Below are 20,448 nucleotides of genomic sequence, written 5' to 3'. Positions count from 1 at the left end.
CGTGGTTTTGTGGCATGCTAAACCTCGCACCTTATGGCAATGTAAAATATATAAAATTACATTACATGGCGGTAATACAGTACAAATAAATGCTAGAACACTCAAGACAGAGAAATGCATATATAATTAATATAATAGTACATTTCGACATGTTCACCACAGATTAACAACGAGTCACTAAACCTAATTAAGGACAGTACACAAAAACAGCATACTAGAATTACAAACCGTGTGTTTGTCACACGAATGTATCAATGCCACGAAAAGGAACACCACAGGTCAATTTAAAAAAAAATAGATATAAATCAATATATAGTCATTAATTCTGCAATTTGATGTACTATAACAATTACAAGAATATAAAAATAGAATTATGATAGAAGTTGTGTTACTAACTGCACTGTCTAACTATGTCGACCTTTCTTCTAAATCAAACTGTGTAAAACAAAAAAATAAAACTAAGCAACGCTATTCAGACACAGCTTCAATATGGAATAAACCTCGCAGTTGAAACGATATTACGAAGCTATTGAACCAATGGTTCCCAGAGATTAGGTTGATTTTCTGCTTAAAATACAGATGTTGTCTCCATGCTTTGCCAACAAGGATCTGAAAAACCTCAGTTTGGCTCTGTGTTTTTAACCTTTAAAAATTTTAAGTCTAAAATGTCATTGGCTGATTTAATAATTACAAGAACAGAAAGAATGCCAGATCGTTGTTACCCCCTGGAAAGTTTAACGGACGATATTACGAGCTTGTTGATCGACATAATATATATGTGTCATCCGAATACGTTCTGACTGTCATAACCACAATCCCGTCTTATCATCACTGAATGAGACTGATCATCGGATTTGTACTGACAAAAGCAACACGACGGGTGTCACATGTAGATCTCCAACAAACTGCCATTCCGGAGCACCTTATATCACCACAGTTGGTTTCTTTTTTGGCTGGTGTTTGTGTTGCTTAGTCTTCTATTTTCTATTTTGCAGACTGTTTGTTTTTTCGTCATGTTTTCTTCGTGTTTTTCTATGACGTTGACAGTTTTTATTCGAAAAGGGCAGTTTTTATTCGATTTACGATCTTTGAATGTCCCCTTGGTATATTTTGCCTCTTTTTTTCCAGTTAAGACATTCATTATCTGAATTTAATAATACAACTACGAAACAGGAGTAGACAAATGCATCACATTTATATATTGTTAAAGTATGCATTACGGCGTATCTCTGGAATAATTAAAAGATTTTATTTGTGTCTTCGGTTAAGTTAACCTAAAGAACTAAAATCTTCTATGAATAAATTCAGAAAAAAAACATACTTTTCAGCTTTATCACTAATTGGCAATTAGGACAAAAGACAGGATGTAATCTGCACATATCAACAAAATAATCAATGTTTGCAAAATTACGTGGTATGAGAGTGAGAATTGGGATTATACGGTAATTATCCAAACAAAGCTATTGTTAAATATCTAAGATTATGTTACATACACTTGGTAGAATAAATTGTTTATCATTTTGTCATTTTCTTTTTCTTAGATCTAATATGAATTAGCTATATTAATTACTCACTCTAACATAAGGACAGTATTCAGTTTCGTTTTGCACTTCATGGTTTTTGATAAGTCAATGGTATATATATAAATATAACAAAATGAGCTATGATTAATTTGGAAACTAATTGAAAGGAATTAACGTTTTCACTTCCTCAGGCAATTGTTTTAGGGCTATTCTTGTTATTCATATATTATATAACAACAAGAAGCTGTGGATTGATTGCCATTGCGACAACCATAAGAACTGTAATACTTTAGGAGCTTAATAACCAAAAAGAACTTGGAAATAATAGCCTTATCAATTTAAGCTTAACTAAAGAAATTGAAACTTAGTTCCGTTATTATTTCTAAATCTATAAGCGGACAATTTAAGAATGGTTTGTAATAAAAAGTAAAATAACAAACAAACAAGATCCGAGGAAAAAAAGTAAAATAACCAAAAAACAAGCTCCGAGGAAAATTCTTAACGGAAAGCCCCTGGTAAATAGCAAAATCAAACGCTAAAACACATCAAACGAATGGATCAGAGCTGTCATATTTCTGAAATAGTGCAGATATATGTAGAAAATGGTGCATTCAGCCCGGTTTGATAGCCAGCTAAACCGCCCGATTATATGACAGTCGCATAAAATCCATTATGTTGATAAGAACATAGTCAAAATAAATTAAAGTTCAACGCCAATATAATATCCCCAAAAAGGTATCTATTAAACTTTAAAATGAAAGTCATATTGAGGGTTTAATACTTTTTTAAAACACTTTTTTCTAGTTTTTAACAGAAAGTTTTCTTTTGGGGAGGGGAATGTTCTATTTTATATTCTCTACAATACATCTTCTTTTTTAACTTTTTATTATTTTGAATTAAATAATCATTTACAGATTACCTGTACTCACCTGTATTTCAATCAAATTTCAATTGCAAAAACAACAAAACACCTGATACCAACATATATACTTCTTTGTTTGTAGGAATAGAAGGAATATTAATTTATAGAATGCAAAATAGCAAGAAGACAACATTACGATGTGTGATAAACAAATAGACATCATAGATAATAATGTCAAAATAGAGGTACAGTCGTGTTTTCTTGTGTGCAATGAAATCTTACTTTAATTTTTTCTATAGGACAGGATAAAACTTAACTCATGCCTAGTATTTCTTTATTTGAAACAAAGATTCTGCACAATTTTTGAAAAGTGCAAATTTAACAAAGACTAAAAGGGTGAAATCATTGGAGGATTCCAACTTATTGAGACAATAAACTACGTCAGAACCTAAAATCTATAATTTAAGACCATCGTGTATTTTTTATGAAAATGATTCAAATATTTATCAGCAAGGTACGATAAACTTTTTTTAGAAAATGAACGAGACGTTCTTTGACATACCCCAGGTTATTCTGGAACATTCTGCTCAGACACCGGCGACGTTTTACAAAGTATGAATAGCAGCTGCATGCTCTTGAATACAGAATGAGTTTGGAAATGTATATCCCATATACATGTGAAGTTGGTATACTGCTACTAAGGTGAGATTAATTGACAATTTCAAATCTAAAATCATATCGTCTGTAATAGACTCTGGTACCATGATGACCTGTCTTATCAAACTCGAGGTATGAATCTAAAAATGGAGCAAAGGAAGCCGTGTCTATTAATTCTATTTCTAGCTCATTACCCAACCAGAAAAATTCAGATTGCCAATGGAAAGAACATCATAAATATATCTGAATTATGCTAGCACTGAAGAATTGACAACTGAGCTGATGATACCCTCGAGAACCGGGAGCGATATCGACCCAGTGCTGTAACGTATATAAACAACACTAAACAAATGTCATGCGTGCCAAGCGCTCTTTTTGATTTACCTTCATCAGGAACGCTCAAAGGCGAATGTTTGAGTGCCAAAGATGCATTTGAACCAAAACAGTTAAAAGAGCTTTATGACATTCAAATACCTTCACATAACAGGCCAATCTTTTTTTTATTATTTCTTAACAACTTATAAATATAAAATGGGATAGTTCAAGAAAGATTTTTATATATCAGTTCAGTACTGACGTTTTGACCAATAAAATGAAAATATCGTGAAGACTGACAGTCCGCAAACACTTGCATCGATCCAGTGCTGTAAAAACAACACTTTTAATCATTTTATGCGTACACTGCATTTTTAATTATTTATCTACATGAGGAACGCTCAAATCCAAATATTTGAAAGCCATGGATGAAAAAAAAAAAGAAAATATTAAAGCGCTTGACGACCATAAAATAGCTTTAAATCTTAGCTAAATCTTTGTAATGTCAACTTTGACATAGGGAGTTGAAACTTTCGTCTCGTATTAAAAATAAATACCTTTATAAACGGAAAATTTAAGAAAGGTGTCTTATAAATCATGACAGTACTGACTGCTAAGATGATGGTAATATAAGAGACTGAGAGTGAACAAGCAGCGGTATTGGCCCAGTGCTGTAAAAAGAATTACAAAACAATTAATTCCATGCGTCCTAAGCGGTTTTTTTTCTGGATTTAACCTTAATCAAGAATGTTCAAAGGCAAATATTTGAAAGTCATTGATTATAACCAAATATATCTAAGGACAACTTTACCTGAAGGATCTGAAACCTGTATTTCTCAAAACATTATAAATTCATAAACAGATAATTGAATAAATGTGTGTTTTAAATCATGACAGTTCTAAAGTATTGACTACTGAGATGATGATACTCTCGGTGACTGGTATTCCATTGGAAACGGTATTGGTCCGGTGTTTAAAAATTGAAAACAACCTTTTATGAATATCTTGCGTCCGAAGAACAAAATGACAAAAAAATAATAGCAAATCCATCTAAGGACAACTTAGTCAAATGATTTGAAACCTTAGTTACTTAATAACATGTTATTTTATAACTGAGCGATGAATAAAGGTTAACTATAAATCATGTCAGTACTGAAATACTGACTTCTCAGCTGATGATCCCTTGCGGACTAATAGTGCAAGCGGTATTGTGCAGGTACTGTAAAAATGAAAGCTCCAATTCGAAGATCTGAATGCTAATGATGTATAAGAACCAAAACAGTCAAGGAGGTATGTAACCAAAACAAATACCTACAAATTATAGCCAAATGTATTTTAGGGCAACGTTGCCTGAAGGATTTGAAAACCTTAATATCTCAATTCATAAACGGATAATGTGAGAGAGCCTTGTTATTAATCATGTCATTACTGAAGTATTGACTATTGAGCTGATGATACCTTCGTTGAACCAAAACTGTTGACGAGAAATATGACTAAAAACAAACTAAAAACAATAGCCAAATCCATCTGTGGGCAATTTTGCATGAGAGAATTGAAACTGCAGTTTCTCAGTAATTTCCAAATTTCCAAACGGACAATTTAAGAATTTCAGAAAGGTTTTATGATAAATAATTTCCGTATTGAATTACTTTGACCAGTGATCTTATAATACCCTAGTGGACTGATAGTCCTCCACCAACGATATCGAACAAGTGCTGTAAAAAAATAAAAACAAGACTTCATAAATGTCATGTCTCTCAATCACTTTCAATTGTCAGATTTGTAACAGATTCTCCTTCAAACTATTTCATATAAATACCAAAGTTAATGTATTGGTCATTCTCTTAAAATGTCTTACAGAACTAGACTAATCACCTGGTATGAACAAATCGACGGGTACCACATGTGGAGCAGGTTTTTGTATCTTATCATTTGAATTACCATGTTTAATACAACAAATGGAAGTTTTTAACGACCTTGACTGGCTATACAGCCCTTGCACGGTCGGCCCTGGCTTGCGCCTTTTTAGCATTAAATAATTCAATTTTTACCTTATGGTAATTGACATAATTTAGAATGACAAAATAAAATTTTATAAAAAATATTCCGAATTCCACATCATACGACTTTTTATTCCTAGTTATTTCTATTATCATCGTTGTTTGTCTGTGGTCAGTGAAAGTATTTCTAGTCAACTATAAAAGTATATGGTCAACTGGGGGCAAATCATCATTTTAGTTCTTATAAGAAATGACAGTATATATATTAATGTAAGGTACACATGATTATAAATCGAACTTAGTTCCAGCACTGTAATTTCGGACCATCAGAATGCAATGTTATAACCTTTAATTATAGCTTTAACATGTAATACAATTGTAAATTAATGGAAATGTTAGATAATCAGCAATGAGACAGTTATTTTATAACATGATTATACCAAAAGTATACATCTAGATGTAATTACAGTCTTTAAACACTAACATTATAGACAACTAAGATTTTCCATTACAATAACTTTCTAATTGAACAAACATTTCATAAACAATTATACCCACTAACGTAACAGGTATGTGACGTATTCAGACTAACTTTTCATCACCCTTCCCATGTAATTACAGTTCAGCAGAATAATATGTAATAACCTTTAATTGTGACTTTATCATGTAATACAAATGAAAATTAATGGAAACAATGGATAATCGGCAAAGAGACAGTTATTTTATTACATAATTATGCCAAAAGTATACATCCAAATGTAATTATATAAGTCTATTATAGACTACCAAGATTTTCAATCACAAAAACTTATGATTGAACAAAAATATCATAAACAATAACAAATACGAATATAGCAGGCACATGACGTATATAGACTTGCTCCTTGTAGTTGTCTATAATTGCTTACTATCACTTCCTTGATAGTGGTAGTGTTCTCGGCTATCATACCGCATCTCCTTATTTTTACATCAAATATATATACGCTCTTATGAGAGAACTTAAAAGTTAAATCATATAGATAGGAAATTTCAATAAGGCACAATAGCGACAAAAATTGTCTGTCAGTTTTGTTAAGTATTTGTTTGATTTATAATTTCCTGCTACGGTAGTGTCATTATAAAGTACTGAAATCAAATTAACTTACCAACAATTCGCACAAGAACCTATCAAGACCGGTTATAAATGACGATCCCATGTGTATCTATTCTAGCTACAAAATCTCGCAAATGAGATTTTAAACGCAATATTGAATTTTTTTATTTCTATTATACTTTCAGAATTTTTGTAGAGTTCATGTGTGAATTGCTAACCGCTCTATAACGAGGTAGAATATGTCTCGCTTATTAAGCAAAGAAATAAATCTTGAAATATTTGTGCCGAATGTTTTGTGTAATTCTTCTGTATACGGAAACATTATCAAGAATAATTGGTTTATGATAACTACATATATGAAGAAAACTGTCTTGTGTATTGTAAAATGACAAACGGTAGATGTTTAACAAGATTCCCACCACATTATTGAACGATAAATGTTCTTAGAAGTGGCAGAGAAAAACAGTTTAGGAATTTACGATCAGTTAACTCTGATATATTACTGCGTCAGAAAAATACAGGCATGGTACCAATGTTGTGTGCTACTACATTCAAAGCCGACTGTCAAAGACTACTGGCGCTATCAATATGTCTTACAAAAAATGTCTTTGAGAGAAAAAAAATGTCTAAATTATGCAATGTCTGCTTAAGATTAATGCGATCGCTATGGTTAAAGCTGTCTGTGGAATAAACTAGCGCATAGTGTGAATATTAAAAAAAAAGAACAAATGCCTAGCAAGATTAAAATTAACGATGTCTTACGAAGTTATTGAGTGTATAGACTCTTTAGATACTGTGTATTCGTAAAAAACATTTTCGTTGCAAATCATTCACATGTTAAATAATCTTTGATATAGTATTTTGATTCAATTGAATATTACTATAAAAACGTATACAAAATAAACCCATCTTAGAAAATACGACATACTAATTTTATGTTTTTGTGTGAATACTAGTTGTAATATTGCTTTAGACAACGATTGAATCTATGTGTTAGTAGACATATACATCTATTGTAATATATGTCTACTGTCTTAGGATGATTATATTTAGACCAAATGTGCTCTCGCTGCGACACAGACTGTCAGATGGTGGAATTGAAAAAAGCTTATAATTCTGGTATAGAGCGTATATCTTTCCTCGTGAAATATCACAAAAACCTTTAACTTTCAAGATATGTAAAATTTTGAGATGTTGGAGGATTGCTTGTGAGGCAACTATCAACCAAAGACAAACCGACTGAACTTCAAGACGGACTGATGAGTCCAACATGTTTAATAAAAATGAACGGCCAGCATAGACACATTTTTGTTTTGTTTAGGTAAGGACAAATCAATACATTTAATTTATTCACCATTTATAAGCATTATGTTTTTCGGTCTGTGCGTCCGTTCGTTCGTCCATTCGTTAGTCTGTCCCGCTTCAAGATATAGTTTTTAGTTTAGGTAGTTTGTGCTGAATTTGAAGTTCAATTAACTTGAAACTCAGTACACATGTTCGTATTTTAATGCCAAATAGAGGTTTTACCCTAATTTCACGGTTTACTCATCATAGATGATAGTTTGAGTCTTTGTACAATGGACACATTCTTTTTGATAAAAAAGAGTGTTATGTTGGCCTAAATAGTTATCAAAGGTATCCAGGATTATAATTTAATACGCCACACTGTTCAACAAAATAATACATTACTAAAGCAACCAACCGACTCCTCTTCTTGTCGGTTTGTTCCTTTGTTCGTTTATGAGACAGAAATCGCATACAAGGTTTTCTCAAGAAAAATGAAAAAAAAAAATGTGACTTCTCCTTCCTCTTAAAAGACGAAGTTCTCTCGCAGAATAATTCAATTTGGTGACTATGCATTCCACTTAACTTACAATATGGGATACCATATCATAAGTTGACCATGGATACTTTCGAATTTCCTTTGATTACATCCCGTCCTTTTGTCTTCGACTGTGACATCATCGAATTCGATATATCATGAACAACAAGAGTGCCAGCAGTGTTGTATCTGTTCATTCCATCGGATACAGTAGTACATGAGATTACCCATATGTTTGAGTTGTTTTCGAGTTTTTCAAATTTTTAGATTTCTATGCCATGATGGGTGGCCAGATGTTTGTATTTCGGCGTTTCCCCTTTATTTTGGTCAGGGTTTTGTCTGTTTCGATTTATTGATTCTGACAGACCTATTGTATCATATCTTACTGTACACAAACATTAACCATTTTAATCGTAAAGATACATTAAGATACTAAGTTCAAATTTGATTTAAAAAGATGAAAAACCAACATAGACACAACTGTCTTGTTTCAAGGGAAGTGGAAAACAAGACTTCGTAAAAACAATCTGATTAGAACAAAAAGTTCTCTTAAACTCATATCATCGAGATGTTTCATTTTTGTTTCAAACGATTTCATTACGCTTGATGGGCGAGATTTTCAACAAACAATTTGCAATTAATCAAACTTCTCCTTTTCTTGTTGGCTTGTTCCTTTATTCGCATTAGGAAGACTAAATGTTTTTTGACAATATACTCGGATTTTTCAAATCAGTTGCTCTATAAAAAATGTGAGAATAGATCCTTTTTTAAACTTTTTTTGGCCAATAAAGAGTTCGATGCTAATAACATGGACAATATCCTTCATCATAAATCATCGAAAATACCTCTCGATTTTATAGATCAATATGTACGTATCATTTCATATACCTATATTAAACAAGTTGCAATTAAAAATTTCTAATTACAAACGCATATTGCAGGATCCCAACATTGACATCTTCAGGTATAATCCTCAAACATATATAACCCGACTAGCCACGTTATTACTGGTAACCTAAACATTGTCGTTAACACTTCTTTAAGAAATGTGGCATCCAAAGGCCGGTAATAACGTCAGTATCTGATGGATTTAGTCAAGGGCAATGCTAGGCAATTGGTTTAACCTAAATCTATAAAGACCCAAGTGTTGCAAAGCACCTGTCCTACCTCCAGGACAAATATGTAGGGTTTTTTTTCTCGCAGATAAAGCCCCCAACAACATCATTGTTGTGTGTAAATCACATTACATAAACTCCTTGATAAAAGAAATACGTATCAATTTGGTTGGAAACTCAACATAGACCCCAACGACACTTACCAAATTAGGAAATCACGGATAATCATAAGTCTTTTCGTTGTTCATTTGGAATTTGAACCAGATATGATGAGCTTGATCTTCCATCACTGTCTGGATTACATAAATTTCAAAAGTGTCCTTACAAAAAACGTTGAAATGGTTGGTCTATCAAGCGCTCCACGCAAACTTTTCTAAATTATTAACTTAATTGTATCGGCAATCAGAGCCCATACTTCATAGTTATTGTTAAACTACATATTCTAGAGACGGCGTTGATCAGATGTGGATACTAAAAAAAATCTTTCAACATTTGACTTTTCTACAATTTACACAATTATTCTCCATTCCAAACTAAAAGACAAAGCGAAAGAGTTAGTCCTTCTTTGTTTCATGAAAACAAAAGGCCAACGTAGATACAAGCATCCTCCTGTCTAAGAGAGTGGTATATCGGGATTTGTAAAACATAATCACTTTGATTGAAACAATACATTCCAACTGACTTGTTTATCATCATAATAACGTGTTATATTATTCTAGTAAGGTCTGCGAAAATTGTTTGAATCAGTACTAAACATAACTAGATATGCAATACATTTAAGAAAATCTTTGGACCTACATCCTGTCGATATCATGTAGACAATGTACTTTAAAACGTTTTAAAATGACTTGCGTCATGCTTTTCAGTCACTGCAAGAACTTTTATTTCAGTAATTCACATAGGTATCTTAAATTAGTGGGTTTTTTATCTATTGTGCCAATATGATAATTCACACTATGTCAAAGTATACTTCAAAATTTGTTCTAAGGTTGTGCTGCTACATCAGATTCCCAGGTAAGGGGAGGATTGAGTGTTCACACAAAACGTTTAACCCACTAACAATATATATGTGACTTTCACAAGTCTGGTGCCTATTTATTGATGTACGTAATCATAATAATACGTTTTTTTATTTGGATTTTTTTCTGACTTTATGGTTTGGGTTTTAATCGTTGTTGAAAGCAGTACGATGAGATATAGTTGCTAAAATCCATTTCATTAATTTATTCATGGAAAAAGAAATGCATAGAAACATAACAGAAACTTAATATTGGCATCACCTTATTAAATGAGACAATTCATTTGAACAAAATCTGATACTGTTTTAATGAAAGACATGAGTGAAAATAAATATTTCGACATCGTATATACATCACTTCAAAATACAACATAAACACAAAATACACTTTGCATAGTTGTGACTCAATATCAATTTGATAATATAAATACCTAAACCTAAATACAATCTAAAACACTCAACAACAAAAATGCAGTAAAATGCTGTGACTTTTTTGTGAGAATAAATATACATATTTGATCATCCTTCAAATACAGAACATTCTTCTTATCCAACCAAACAAAGGTATTATGTATTGGTTTTACATCTGTTTAGAAAAGACGGATACTTTAGCACCTTTACTTTGCAACTATTTCTCCTCCATAGTTCAATATTTGTCCTTATTTGCCATGACAGGTACTCTGGCTAGTCCTAAATTCAATGTTTCGCCCATCTTGCGTGCATACATTCTGGCGTCCTTTGCATATTTGGCCTTTATGATTTCATCGGAATAATCAAATCCCTCTCCAGCGTCTTCATTAGGATATTCTCGTAAAGATTTAGACTGCAATGATAGGAAAAAAACGTACACATTCAACCATTATTTTATCATGCCATGGGGAAAGATGAAGATGCTCGACGGGACAGTGACAGCACGTACACGACAGATTTATTGCCAATAATTGTTGTTTAATGAAGTTATGTTTGTAATACATTAAAAAAAAGTTTACATTTTCGCCCATAAATAATGGACAATATAGAGAGCAACAATAACCATGGACCGTGTCAACGAAGCTGTCCTAGGACTAGGACATGTCTTAGGATGGTCTTATGATGGTCTTAGGACACGTCTTAGTCCTAAGTCAGGTTAACGAAAGTCTCAAAAAATAAGATATTTCCTAAATTTGGTCCTAAAGATAGGATATAAAAATAGGTGTCTTAGGATAGTCCTAAAGGTTACAATGTCCTAAAACGTAATAAAAACAACAAATATAGCACAAACTCAATACTAAAAATACTAATACAATATTAAACTATCATACTGTTATTAGAATTGAATTAATAAATCAAAATATTTTCAATATGTGTTAAAGATTCAATTGTATTACATTAAATTACTTCGTGCTGTTTATTTTGAAACCAAAAAAATACTATCATTATAAGCAACATATTTTGCGACTAACCAAAACGGTGCAGTATTAATTCAAATATGGTAAAAAAATGACTTCTTTTTTTTTTTTAACTTATCCTGATTCGGTACATGTAATGAAATCGAGTGGACCTAAGTACAAAACTAGTTTAGAATGAAATTCAAAACAGTGTGGCTGTGGCCATTGATTGACACATTAAATTCATCCATTGACTGGGACAATTTAGGTGAACGTTTGTATGTAACGATCACTGCTCACTATGTACTTTTTAAAGACACATAAACTATGGGGTCACCAAAGGTTCTCAACACCTTAATAAAGTAATTCGAAAAATTAATCAGAAATAACACGATGTTTTGATTTATATCAATTATATAAATCAAAACATAAAGGTTATTCCTGATTAATTTTTCGAATTATTTTATAATTAAAGGCGTTGAGAAACCTTTGGTGACCCCACAGTTTAAATGTCTATCGTAGGTACGTCGTAAACAGTGGTCGTTACAGACAATGGATGAATTTAATGAGTCAATCAATGGCCACAGCCACACTGTTTTGAATTTCATTCTATGTACTAAAATTGCAGCACGAATATCGCATTTAACAAAGTTTTGTGACTATTTACTTTTGTTTTCGTATCAAATTCATTTATATCTTTTATCATATTTAATAACGTATTTATTAGTATTACGTTAAAACTTTAACTTTTACTTTGCGTTAATTGTTTCCATATAAGAGTAGATACTAACATACCATTAAATCTATGACATAGAAATCTCTACATATTTTTCAATTAAATAAATGTGTTAGATGGTCCTAGGACCATCGTAGTTAGGACTGTCCTAAGACAGCTTTGTTTTACATCCTAAGACATGTCTCAGACACGTCCTAAGACCATCCTAAATAATGTCCTAAGACATATCTTAGGACATATCCTAGGATACTTTCATTGACACGGCCCGAGGTGTATATACAGCGTGTAAAGCTACAAAATGTTCTTTGCCATAAGAGACTTTATTTACCAGTATCAGAAGTCCATTAATAGACTAGTAATGGACTTCTGCTAGTATGCATAACTTATATTTATTTTAGAAAAGTAAATGTTCTAGTGAGACAGCCAAATAGAACAATTATGTTGACAATACATGACTGGCAAAATGAATGTTTGGTATCAAAACATGTTATTTCCTGTCGGTAGTTTCTTGAAAGTTGGGCCGTTTAAATGATTTTGTCTCCATTGTGGTACCATCATTTTCATCATTTTAAATACTAATATTCCGTTCAGTATCTTCTTCAATTGTCTGTATTGTAATATATAATTGTCCATTGTTTCATATCGACTTCTGAATTTTCAGTTTTTATTATATTCATCATTTTCTTGATTTGTATTATCCACTTACCAAATTGATCGCAACACCAGCTATTTGGGTTTGTAGGTCCATTCTCCAGTTCTACAATTATATATAAAAAAAAAATTAATACTTTATGTTTCTCTTTTTTTCGATATACATGTATGCAGCATGCGTTTTTGAAAATTTCTATGTTGAGTATTTTAAGTGACAGAATATATATGATCTCATATTTGCCGAAGTTTCAAATCTTGCTCCAACGTCGTTATTTATATTTATACTTTAGAAGGTGACATGTATTTTTTGTCTTGTTGTTCGTCCGGTAGTACAACAAATGTATGTCTGTGCACTCGTCAGTCTCAATTTCCGGAATTAAGTTCAAGTTATTATTTAAGGTAGTTTTCCATAAAAGTTATGCCTTATGGACAATTACATTGTAAGTTAGTAAACATATATAAAATAAGGAGTTGTTGTATATGATTGCCAATGATACAACAAACCTCAATGACGTGGTCGACATACGAACTTCCACGTGTTCATTAAGATGTGAACTTTTAAATATAAAAACCGGAATATCCAGATTCAGTTACTGGATTATTATATTACAAAAGAGAAAATTTGGTAGTGTGAGAGGGGCATGGTGTCCTATTGGCATATTTTCTTGTTTAGGCCTTGAAAATGGTTCATGCAAATATACTTTGGCGTTGTACAAATCGTGTTTTAACCACTGCTCATGTCATTAAATTGTTATCCTAAATATGCACTCAAATATTTGAAGCAGTCGATATTAATGTTTAAGCAATGGATGATATCTTTATCAGAAAAAAGGGTGCTCTGGTCTTTTTTTTTCAGCTTCAATAGCGGTATTGTTTTAGAAGTAGTATTTTCATACTTTCACCTGATGTTTAAAATATGTTATACCGATAAAAAAAAATAAGTGTTTTTTTCGCTGGCCAGATTTATTTTTATATATATGCATTGGTACTCTAGTTTAAGACCTTATGTTAACCCCACTTCTGAGCTGCTTCTTTATTGTCGCAGACCAGAACATCACCTTTTATTCATATCAAAACTATAACTTACTCATGATGTGCAAATAGCTTTATAACGCTAAAATATCATTAACTCGATAAAACAAAAAAAAGATGTCCTGTGATATTATTGTATTGTATTTTGATAGGTCTGATTTGGAATGTATTAAATAGACTGGTTTTGTTATATACACTGTATATGGATAGAAATTGTAATAGTATACACCGCCTCCATTATTATACCTAGCTAAAACAAAGCTGGGAATATTATATCACTTAACAAAGCAATAAACTAGAGTTCTTTGAACCATACAAAACAACCAATATCAATAACTTAACAATTGTATTTAAAGTCTCTGTCAATTTATTAATATTTTATTGACATTAATATATCGGTAGGTTTTGCCGATGGACTTGTACAAAATTCTTTAACCATGATCTATTTTTCATAACAACAAATGACTTCTATATCTATCCGAGTTACCCTAACCGTTAACTTGTAAAGAAGAACAAATTACTTTGAGATAAATCAATGGAAAAGTTTTAAGCAATATCCTGTTTTAAACCCATTTATCTTTATTGATTTTACCTTTGAATAACTGTCAAAACTGGATTATATTTTTCCATTTATATAATAGAATAAAATATTATATAACGTTTAGAATTTGAAATAATTCATTTTAAAATGCGACTCCATGCACAATCTAACACTTGTACTTTGTATCGACCTGAAGGGTTTAGCACTTTTCAACTGATCTGTTATAGTTTGTTCTTATGATGTGATGTTACACCACTGTCCCAGGTTAGGGAGGGTTGGTGTGCCCTCAAGCATGTTTTAACCTCGACACATTCTTTATGTATGTGTCTGTCCTAAGTCAGTGGATCCTGTGATATTGTTGTCGTTTATTGCTGTATATCATATTTGTTTTTCGTTTATTGTTTTGTACATAAATCAAGCCATTGGTTTTCTAGTTTTAATTGTTTCACATCAGTCATTTCGAGCCCTATTATAGCTTCATTATTGTTCATGCTCATCGTTGAAGGCTGTTCAGTGACATAAACAATGTAGTTGATAATCTGTTACGTCGTTCGGTCTCTAAAGTGAAGAATTGAAGCAATGGTAATAATACCACATCTTCTTATTTGTATACCAGCGAGATATAAACCTTATTCAATCAGTATTCATAAGATTGTTTAAATTAAGAATAGAACCGAGGAACAAGATGAATACTGTAAAGTCAGTTTTAAAAGGCCCTGACATGACAACATGTAACAAAATTAAAAAACTAAAGGCATGTTGATGACAAAACAACAAACAAACAAAAACAGATATAATAGACATCGAATAACGACAACCCCTGAATTACATGTTCCTGACTTGTGACAGGTACACACATAATGTGACAGTGCTACACATGTGTGTAAGCACACATCACCCCATCCCCCCCCCCCCCCCCCCCAAAAAAAAAAAGCCCGAGACAATATGATACAACAGAACAACATAAGAATAAAAATCAGTTGGAAATTGTTTTGAGCAAAATGTCATCCTATTAAACGTTGTCCCCTATATTTCACGATTACATATCATCATATTTTGTTTCCATTCATGACAAAAATTCATGAGGACATTGATAATGTTCAATGAAATTTTGTCTCGTTAAAGGGAGCTTATCCAAAGTTGTCATGAGATTTTGTCTTATGAAACGGAGGTAAATATTTTTTACAACATCAACATCAATGTTTTGGTATCATTTGAGTGTTTTATTTTGTTGATAATAATGAATTGCTTCATTTTTTTCATGTCGGTGCCTTTTATAGCCGACTTTAAGAAGAAAAAAACAGCTACGGTAACAAAGACAAAAAACACAAAATTACTCCCAGTAACTAAAAACTAGTTCAAATTAAAGCAATAAAAAATTATAAATCAAAGTACTGAACATCGGATGACCACAAGTTCTTGTGGATGGTCAAAAGCACTTGTCTCAGAAAAAAATCACATATCTCTTTACCTGAAACTGAGATTAATGTACAGAGAATTATTTTTTTCTGAGACAAGTTCGTGTGTGGATGACAGGAAATTCAACTTCACCGTAATAACTATTATGTTGTAGTGATACAAAATCAGTATCGGGGCCTTTTATAGCTGACTATGCGGTATGGGCTTTGCTCATTGTTGAAGGCCGTACTGTGACCTATAGTTGTTAATGTCTGTGTAATTTTGGTCTCTTGTGGACAGTTGTTTCATTGGCAATCATACCACATCTTCATTTTTATATACACTGATTTTTTGTTATATATTATATTAATTTCTAATATGACGTGCTTCTTTCGCTTTGTAAACAACACCGTGATAAAATTCTCGATATATCTATACTTAGCGCAGGCTCAGAGATATACATAATAATGGCTGTTACAATATACTTCCCACGTAAATCCACATGTATTGGAACCTATTTGCAAACCCTTTGCCGATTTTATTGTTTTAAACATTTCAATTAAAAAAAGAAAATAACTTGTATTTTTATTCGGATGCATTATAAAAGGAATTAATGCACAAGAGCTCGAAGAAATCAACAAAATAAAAATAAATTAAAATTCCGCGAAAGTCTATTACTGATTTTGGCGCACATAAGTCATTCCAAAACATGGACGTCATACAATGAAAACGCTAGAGTTGGAAGTTTTCTGTTACGTGGGCCATCCAACTTCGTATAATATTGTATTTAAATTGATTTTTGATGTAGGTTTTGTTTAATTTTCTATTGTATTGCATTATTAGCATATTTACTGAATTCAGCAAGTCAACATGGCGGCTCCTTAGTTACGAAATGTCAACTTTTGATTTGACAGTAGCTTACGAGAAAAACATGTAAATTAAAAATGGCAAATGTTTGGTTGGAGAATTAAAAGAATTAAACAGATTTTTTTTAGCGGTTATTCATGAAATAATACATGCAAGCTATATATTTATTAGAATGCTTGAGCTTTATCTAACGGGGAATAAAAAAAAAAAGCCACACACACAGCATACCCACTCTCGCTTCAGTTTTTTAATGACCGTATTTGTCCTATTAGAATCGAAATAATTCATGGAAGCCATAGATTGTTGGAAATTTACACATGGCCTGGGCCGTGATATTCGTTAATTTTATCCCTCGCTAACGCTCAGGATAAAATTTGAATATCACGGCCCAGGCCATGTGTAAATTTCCAACAATCTATGGCTTCCATGAATTATTTCTTAAGCCATTGCCGTTACAAATGCAAATGAATAAATGGAAAACTATATTGTTGTTTTACTTGCAATTTGAAAAAATATTGTTATCAGTATTCATTGAAGAGATGTATTTATATCAAACAATAAGGAATGTTATTGTGCACTAGTTTGTGCGCGTATTTATCATGTTTATAGATCGGTTAAAATCACAAAACTAATTTACATAATTTATGCATTAATGGAAATCTAGGCGATAGCAATACATCAAAATGACCTCAAGGTCATCGCGATGTAAAAATAAGTCTGCCTTCTTTCTCCATAATCTTTGTATCCATTTCACCACTTTCACTGTCTCCTATGATCGGTATTTTTTTTTTCGCGAATCTTGCAAGATAAATTTAGAATATTTGCTTAAATGTTTAATATCTATAAACATTTTTTTTTTAATTTGTTATGATTGTCTCTCATATCATAAGCATTGTGTATGAACTGTTCGTTTTTACATGTATACCTTCTTTCTTTTTAGTAAACCCTAATATTTGAACGAACATAATAGAGGCAAGCAGCATTTCTTTTATTCTTTTTAACTTTTCTCAATTGATATTTTTGCCAATTTGAGGGATGTTTGTTATCTAGCATTTAAAAGAAGAAGAACAAAATGTTTATTGTTTATTTGTGTTATTTCATGTATTCTGTAGCAATCAGATTGTTTGGATTTTTCAATGGTAAAATCTTATTTTAGATCTATACATATTGGCTTTTGTATAAAGAAATGTATCTTTTATGATTATTTTATTGTATATTTGTATGTGTGATGCAAGACGTATATACAACATTCAGTTGAATTGAACAATTGACTTACCCTCCCCCTTTATATTCTGCTCGTTTTCCGATTCATATTTTATTTTTTAATTATTTTTTTTTGGGGGGGGGGGGGGGTGAGGGGGGATTGTGGAGTGGAGCGTTTAGAAACTGGATTAAAAAGCTAGTATCCTTGATTATTGCCCAAGCAATTTCTATATATACCATACATAATATCAATCCTGATATGCAAGTATTTGTCTAGCTATAATACTTCCTCGTTACAACAAACGATATATAGGGATTAGGGATGGGGAATAAGGATGGGTAACTTACCGAAAGCCGGTCCATTGAAAAAAATCCCCCACCCATCCCACCCCCAAAATAATCCATTAAAAAATATCGTGAATTGCAATATTAGACATTAGAAAATATGGGCATTTTATATATGATTATTGATATTTGAGAAATGTTTCTGATGAAACACTTACCTCAAATTTTTCTCTTTTCTCCATACTGTGTTCGTGAGGTAATGTCCATTCCTCCGGATGTGGGGCAGACTTTTTCACACTAACAGCAGGGACGTTCACGCTACTCGAAGCATCAGATGATTCGTTCATTCTTGCATTTGCCATTTTGTCTCTTTTTCTTTTGTCTTTCCTTTAAGCAGCCAGTTGATAATGGAAAGAAAATCCTACCGTCCCGCAAGGCAACTAACTGCTTTACATGTCAATCCGTTGTTAAGTCTAAACCGTCTGGTCGGATTAATAATTTATTGTTTGTTCAACGCGTATAATTAACCTAATATATACATTATAAATAATACAATGTATACCAAATCAAGTCGAACCACGCGACCTGTGGGGCTTAGTAACCGAAATGGATAAAAAAGTATATGGCCCTTCACTTTAACAAGCCGAAACATAGACTGATAAATTTGAATGTCATTGAATATGAAAAAAAGTATTAAATTTATCTATCAATGATTCAAAAAGAAAGAATAAGCAAATTGCTATATAAAATGTGTTACATATCGATTCTTATCAAACATTTATGGCCATTTAAATCGTTTAACTTTGTACGTAAAATATAATTAAGTATGTATAATATACATTCGTTCTATTATTTAAACCTGGCATTCATACACTACATTTCTGGAATGCACATGCATTTGATTTTCCCTCCAAATGTTAATGTGTTTGTTCATTTAAATCATGATGATCTAAAATAACAGATAACGTTTCTTAGGATTTTCAAGATAGATTTATGTAACTGTATTAATAATCCTATTCTCATTCAATTTCATCTCTTTATTATATATTACATACATGTCCGTATATAAGTTGGTTTAATGAGGAAGTTGCTGCAAAGACATGGATTCCCTTTGTAGTGACACACATTGCAGCGCCTACAAACGGAGTTTAAATCTCCCAGTTGATACCATATTTATAATTATACGGCTTGTATTTCTTAACATTATTTCTTTGATAGACAATGTAGCTATTTTCGTATATTTTACGGACGACATAACGAGTTGGTTGATCGTTATGGAATATCTTTTCCACTGATGACGATGGCTATGTTCAAATTGTTGTAACTTCAATCCGGTCCCCTTTCTTCGAATGTGACCTACTGAATTATACTAATCACCGGGTTTGTAATGACATAAGCAACACGACGGGTGCCACATGTGGCGCAGAATCTGCTCACTGAAATCACCCTTGTTTTTTTGTGGTTCGTCTTTCTCAGTCTTATGTTTTCTATGTTGTGTTTTGTGTAATGTTGTTTATCAGTTTATCTTTTTTCGCCATTGCGTTGTCAGTATATTTTCGAATTATACGTTAAGATGTCCCTTTGGTATCTTTCGCTTCCCTAATAACCTTGATTGCATAGTGAAAGAGATCAGTGTAAAAACTTTAAAGAACGAAATATGTTAGTATGTAAATGTTTATAGTGAACTAAATATGTTTTCCAGGTTGTTATCTTGACATTATTTTTTTTTAATTTCACGTCGTTGTACATTCATTTAATTCAGTTTTGTTAGATTAACATATAATTTTTTATTCAAAATTAGGAACATTTAGTATAAAAATTTTTTTTGGAGATAACGTCAAAGAGATGGTAAGCCAGCGATACAAAAAAAGACATCAAGAGTTAAACCTTCAGAGATGGACAAGTGTTAATAAAATATTACAAGAGTATCAAAGATTTGCCATCAATAACTAATTTATTAAAA

The 20,448-nt window shown here is 31.9% G+C and overlaps 1 protein-coding gene across 1 annotated transcript; it reads right to left on the bottom strand.

Annotated features, from left to right (window-relative positions):
• Positions 1–10,688: 10,688 nt before the first annotated feature.
• LOC143045758 (uncharacterized) lies at positions 10,689–18,986 on the bottom strand. The gene is made up of 3 exons (XM_076218486.1): positions 18,704–18,986; positions 13,215–13,265; positions 10,689–11,228 (listed from the first exon to the last, which is right to left on the bottom strand). The coding sequence occupies exons 1-3, from the start codon at positions 18,845–18,847 to the stop codon at positions 11,052–11,054; spliced, it is 372 nt and encodes a 123-aa protein (XP_076074601.1). The 5' UTR covers positions 18,848–18,986; the 3' UTR covers positions 10,689–11,051.
• Between the last annotated feature and the right edge of the window lie 1,462 nt (positions 18,987–20,448).

Source organism: Mytilus galloprovincialis, chromosome 9 (assembly GCF_965363235.1).
Source record: "Mytilus galloprovincialis chromosome 9, xbMytGall1.hap1.1, whole genome shotgun sequence".
Taxonomy (NCBI): Eukaryota; Metazoa; Mollusca; class Bivalvia; order Mytilida; family Mytilidae; genus Mytilus; species Mytilus galloprovincialis.
The sequence above is the reverse complement of the archived record's forward strand: the minus strand, read 5'-3'. Positions and strand labels throughout refer to the sequence as shown.

What these genes read in the sequence shown, in the direction of transcription:
- LOC143045758 (XM_076218486.1), bottom strand. Translation starts at nt 18,847, where the DNA reads ATGGCAAATGCAAGAATGAACGAATCATCTGATGCTTCGAGTAGCGTG. An exon ending in AGAAAAGAGAAAAATTTGAG is followed by an intron (nt 13,266 to 18,703) that starts GTAAGTGTTTCA and finishes ATATAATTGTAG; the next exon opens with AACTGGAGAATGGACCTACA. An exon ending in CTGGTGTTGCGATCAATTTG is followed by an intron (nt 11,229 to 13,214) that starts GTAAGTGGATAA and finishes CTATCATTGCAG; the next exon opens with TCTAAATCTTTACGAGAATA.